Raw genomic sequence first — 6,000 nt, 5'->3', positions numbered from 1 at the left:
CTAGAAATGTCAGGCCGCGACCCCCAAAATAATCCTATATAAACGGGGGACCCCCCCAAAATAATCATATTTGAACTAGGGACCCCCCACCCTGACAAGCACTTGGAATTGTAGGCATTACATTTAGTTTGACTCGGTTTCACAGTACTGTGGTGCTGCGATAACACCAGGTCCATCTGAAACTAGCTCAACTACAAGCTCTGCTAGGCGTTGTGCAGCTTTAAAAAGGTCATTAAATTGTAACTTTAGAAATGTGCAGATAGGCCCTACCCTGTATACACTTACTGTATGTTGGTTTGTTGACTGTTGTTGAGTGAGAAAACAAACATTAAGCTAATCATCTGGGAACCCCCCTGGGGGTCCCCAGTTTGGGAACCACTGAATCTACATTTGTCTCTGGCAGTACGACGTTACAGGTGTCACTAGAGGGCGCTGCGGTACAAATAATTGTCAATGTCGGCAGAGAGACTACTACAGTATAGGCTACTGTAGTAGTTCAATCAATGTACTGTAGTGTAGGCCTACTATCATCATTGGTGAAGCTGTAAAGCTCCACTGACTCATACATAATATTATTTCTACCAATATTTCTTTCTTACATTCTTTATTCAGGATTTTGAAAGGCATTTATAAAGTAATAGCGGGGGGAACAGCAGCAGTTGTTGGGTTCACATACAGTAGGCCTATATCTAGTATGTGGTTGACTTGAAGAATGGCAAAACTGGAGTTGCTTCCAGTTAAAGAAGTCGAATAGAGTAACATTTGCAATTAAAGACACATAACATCCTACTGAAATGGTAGCAAAATATGCACAATATCGTTTTTATGTGTCAGTATAAGTGTATTATAGGCTTCTACACTGTATTTAATGTATATGCTATTAGATGAACACATTGCTGGCCACCGTAGAGACATGCAAACAATAAAGTAGTGGCATTTATGTTTAATCCCATTATTTGGACTTGAGCCTATACGGCAAGGCCCAATAATAAAAGTATAATTTCGTATGATACAACTCAATGTATTTTTGTGTGTGCGCGCGCGTGCGTGTATATCATATGTGTGTGTGTCGGAGATTCCCGACTATAATTTCCGAAGATGACGTTAACCAACAGTGGAGGAGGAGGAGGAGGGGGGGGGCAGTGCGCGCGTGCGTATGTGTGTGTGTGTGTGTGTGTGTGTGTGTGTGTGTGTCGAACGGAGAGGTGGTGATGAAGAGGAGGATGAAGCTGGGAGCGGAGGATGAGGGAGGAAGAGTGGTGGAGTAAAGAGAGAGAGAGAGAGAGAGAGAGAGAGACAGGCTATCAAGGGCTGTGTGTGGTGGTGGCGGCGGTGGTGTGTGTGCGACTGTAGTGTGTGTGTGCGTGCGTGCCTGCCTGCAAGTGTGAATGCGTTGTGAGTGAAGTGAGGAAGACGAGGGAAGGGAAGAGGTCGTTGAAGAAGAAGAACAAGAAGAAGAGGAGGATCGGAACAAAAGGGGACACATAGGGGATTTCAACGTTAACGGAACGACGGGATCGGGGGAGAAAAAAAAACTTTAAACTTTTTTTTTTTTTTTTAGGCTATAACCCTCTTTTTTTTTTGGCCGGGCGGTTGTCGTGCCGCCGGGGGGTTGAGAGACCAGAGAGAGAGAGAGGAGAGAGCGAAGCCGGCTTTTGTTTTCCTTCCTCCTCGGCGCGGCGGGTGGTTTATATTCTCAACGACTAAATGAAGGATATAAAAAAAAACATAAGCGAGTTATTTTTTTGACGCGGAGGGAGGGAGGGAATCCCGGGGTCCACTCCACGGTGTTTTCATAGAAGGGTTTTTTTTTCCACGGGAGAATGGCGGCCAACATGTACCGAGTGGGAGGTAAGAGAGAGAGAGAGGGAGAGAATGTGTTTGACATTATTTGAAGCGTCCAGCGTGCTGCTTGAATCAGGGGCCTAGTTTATATATAATGCCGTAGTACGGCGGTGTCGCTGGCCAAAAAAAAAAAAAGAACAGATCTACAAGCTATCGACGTGTGGCGGATGCGACGCGTCAGTTGCTTGTAGATCTGTTCTTTTTTCTCTTTTTTTTTTTGGAGCGACTTCATCATCCTCGCCGCTCGCGCAACGGGGCTCCCTCGCGCAGCTTTATTAATTAGCGAGCTAATGCTAACAAGCTATGCTCCCTTCTTTTCGTCGCGTCACACGGGCAACAAATGACGTGCTTTGCGACCGAAAGTGACGACGTGACGTCACTTTCGTCTTTTTCGGTTGGTGAAATCACGTCATTTTTTTCCAGATAAGAGGCTCGCGCGACTAAGTAGTAGTAGTTAGCCTGGCTGGGGGGGCTAACAAAAGTTAGCTATAGCAGCCGGCTAGCTTAGCTAGCTGGCTAGCCCCCACATTGTATGAAGCGGTTTAGGGCAGCAGGTATACTACGTACGTACAGTAGGAGCTAAAAATGCTACAGACGTGTGTTGGAGGAAGTTCTACATTTTAAGACAACATTTGATGTCAGTTTGAGAGTGTCATTTATAAGACGAGATGTAAGCGACCATTTAAATACGAGAACCAATGTGTTGCCTTCCAAACCCTTGGAGTGTTTTCTCACATAACAAAACAGACCGAATGTATGACTTATGTGTTGTGTAGAACTATATTTAAGATCCATTTGAGTCCCTCAGAACATAATATCTATTTTCAAGCCATTTTAGACTTTGATTGGTGACATTGTGCTGTGTGCAGCGACACGGAACTCATCCGTGCTTTTACCGGTAGAGTTTGAACCAGACAGACGACTGTCCCTCGCGGGAATAGTTAACTGTCACCTTCTGTCACCCACCCGGCCCCGTCTACTTCCTGGAATGTGACGGCCACCCCGGTGCTCGTGTCCCAATAAGTCGGGGGTCTTCAACGTTATTCAGGCCAAGGACCCCTTAGTTGAGAGAGAGAGATGAAGCAGGGACCCCCACTATTATATAAAACTGTGTTGCAGAACCCCTTATTTTTTAAAACTGTGTTGCAGATTACACTTTTTCATAGAGTCCATAGATAGCTTCATTGACTTGTTTGACAGCACTGTCATCAATGTTGTACAAATTAATGTTGTTTTTTTTTGTTTAATACATTGGCTTCCTCAATAATTCATGTTAATGTCTAATTTTCAGACATTTAACCACCTAAAGCCTAAATACTTAATTTGACCGCTGGCTCTGTGGTTAGCTCTTTTTTCCCCTCTACACCAAACCTCTGCCACAGCTTGTAGATCGGCTATTTTTGGCTCATGTTCCTCTCCCTCCCCTCAGAATCCTATCACACAAAGATTTGGAGGACCCCCTGTATTAACTTTGAGGATCCCCTAGGGGTCCCGGACCCCCTGTTGAAGACCCCGGGCATAAGTCATATTTCAAAGATCTATTCTACTCCTTAGCACGAGGGTGTTGCTCGCCAAAAAAATAACAGATCTACTCCTCTCTGAGCTTGTAAATCTGTAGTATTTGGCAGGCGACCCCACAGTACACACACTGTGGTAGCTGGGAGTAGCGTTGAGATCATGTGTCAGTGGTTTGTAGTGGCTGAGAAGTGGTTTATACATGTAGGCTTGCTTGTTAAAATGGGACTTATCCACATGATCTCGTGTTCACTTTTTTAATATTGGTGAGTCTGACATGTCTTGCTGAAACAGCTAGGAGGCTAGCCCATTGATTCCTTCTCATTCCTTGAGAGTAGGTAGATGGACCTGGTGTTATCGCAGCACCACAGTAGGCACGAAACAGAGTAGAGACTCACAAGTAGTAGTACGGTAATAATAATAAAATTGTATATATACATGCATCGCAATATGAATGGGTCGTCAATGAAAATTATCTGCTGTACATGGCTGCTGTTTGTACAATGAGGTGTGCTGTCAGGTTCATCTTGTGTAAGGTTCCCCAAAGAGTAGCTTATTTAGGTCATGATGATTAAATGGTGCGCTTGAAAAGGCTGTACCAATTGTCCTACGCTTAATGTAAACAACCGTTTCACCTGCACTTTGGGATTTTTCTGTCTGCACTATGCACACAATCTCACTTCAATAAGACTTAATTCTCTTGGTTACAAAGCTGATAGAATATTTAATCGCAGTCATTAACTAAGCTGTATACGCGATGATAATAATAATAATAATAGTGCTATAGAAAAGGCACTGAAATATGAAGTATAACAGGTTACAGTATTTGTGATTTCAATAGCATCATTAGAGGTACTTGAAACTTTTAAATCCTGTTACTCAGTCTAAACTAATTGTATATTCTACTACCTGGCCCCTCCCCCTCCTCGATCCAGTTTTCTTGGCCTTGAGACAAGGCCCATGGCATTATTTGGCACTGCAGATGGCCCTTTCCAGCATGTCTGACTCCGGCGCCCTCTGGCCATACATTCAGCACCCTACAGGCTGCCCTTCCGAGCACCTCACTCACCTCACAAAGGACTTATTATATGAGCCCGTCTTGTATACCGTCCACTGGCCTCCTGGGGGAACTTTCCCTCGGAGTGGTCACAGGCACACAAGGAAGCCATTAAAGGCATATTCTTAATCTTTTGTTCCGTCGCTGCGTAGAGATGAGGTGTTGCTCAGCAAAGGTGAAAAGAAAATAATATGAAGCAAATATTCAAACCGAGCTCTCACTGAAAGGGTTAAGCCCAAGTTGACAGAACATGATGGAATGTGAAATACAAGGGCTGTTGGGGAATGTGGTGAATTCAATTTTACGGCAGCATAACAATTAATTTAGCCTGTGTAAAATTACATTAAGCCTGTTAAGAACAAGCGTGTACTTATATAATGACTCGCTAATTGATTTGTAATTACTCCACATTGTAACGGTGAGTGGTAAATTGCTAATAATGTGATAACAAAAGCAAATGCACCTGCCAAAATAAACACAAGTAAATGAGGGATATAGTATATTGAGCAGAGGCGCTTCCCATGTCGATATCCCATCTTGCATACGTTTATTGTGAGTGAGACCATCAAATCTGCAATGGTTCAAAATGCACACTTGGCATGCAGCTAAAGGTGCACAGTAGTTTTTGGAAGGGGGCACAATGAACCATGGCAGTGGTCTACTGGGAGAGAAGTCATGACATGTAGTTACTCAAGCCACCGGTATGGGTGCATTTTACTGCCATGGTTTATGTCCATTCAGCTCTGGACTGTAAAATGCCAAGCAATAAAGAGAAAGCTATAGAGTAATCATGTTAATCTAATGGTAAAGCATTTATGTCTGACAAGAGTAGAGTCTTGAGGCTGATCGTGTCCCCATCCACATGACTCGATGAACATTATTGGTAAAGTTTGATATCAGCCCAAGGCTGCATTTTCCAATTGTTGATGATAAAAAAGACAACTTCAGTAAGCCAGCGTCACATCACTTCAGTAGAGGTCTAGACAGTTGTCCAGTTGTGTTGTAGCTGTTCTCGTGGCCCATGCGTTTTATTAATTTTTCTTTCATTTTAGCGTTTACATGTAGGCCTTGGGTTATGGGCCTTTAGATGCTCTGCCAGCAGCATTGTGCTCTGATATGATGATCCCAAAGTCCAGACAGCTCTGCATTAGCATAGATTTGTTTTGGCTGGAGAAGTCCTTGAGAGGACCACCTCATGTGATTGACCCCAGCACTGGAAAACATGTTTATGTCACATACCTGTAGCTGTAACTGCTTCTCCCTGACTAGAGCTAATATTTGTGCGGGAAGTGATGCACCATACTGCATTATAAATGAAGCCAAATGAAATTAGAGGGCATTGAAATTATTTTTAGACGTTAAAAGCTGCCACTGATAAACATCTTCTGAGTGTTTTGTGGCTTTGGCACATCTCATGGTGTTGGTCTTGTCCTCCCTTGTATCTGAATATGGGAGTGCTGGAACGGGTTCTCTCACCGTTGTGCTTTTATTCAAAAAAAAAAATCAAATGTGGGGATTTGGGTTATAGAATTTGGGGTCACATAATTATATATGTAAAAAAAATGGGGGGGAAATTCTGCTTA

At 43.4% G+C, this 6,000-nt stretch overlaps 1 protein-coding gene across 3 annotated transcripts in view; it reads left to right on the top strand.

The window, feature by feature from the left end:
* Positions 1-1,264: 1,264 nt before the first annotated feature.
* Positions 1,265-6,000, top strand: part of mta2 (metastasis associated 1 family, member 2) — a 38,690-nt gene continuing 33,954 nt past the window's right edge. Inside the window, exon 1 of one of the 3 annotated variants that reach the window (XM_080451244.1) lies at positions 1,265-1,851. In XM_080451244.1, the coding sequence (XP_080307370.1) occupies positions 1,824-1,851 (28 nt within the window). In that variant the 5' untranslated portion in view covers positions 1,265-1,823. The remainder of the gene's footprint in view (positions 1,852-6,000) is intronic. The other 2 variants (XM_080451243.1, XM_080451242.1) reach the window with 2 other exon arrangements.

The sequence above is a fragment of the Gymnoscopelus braueri genome (assembly GCF_963280865.1).
Source record: "Gymnoscopelus braueri genome assembly, chromosome: 15".
NCBI classification, from domain to species: Eukaryota; Metazoa; Chordata; class Actinopteri; order Myctophiformes; family Myctophidae; genus Gymnoscopelus; species Gymnoscopelus braueri.
The sequence above is the reverse complement of the archived record's forward strand: the minus strand, read 5'-3'. Positions and strand labels throughout refer to the sequence as shown.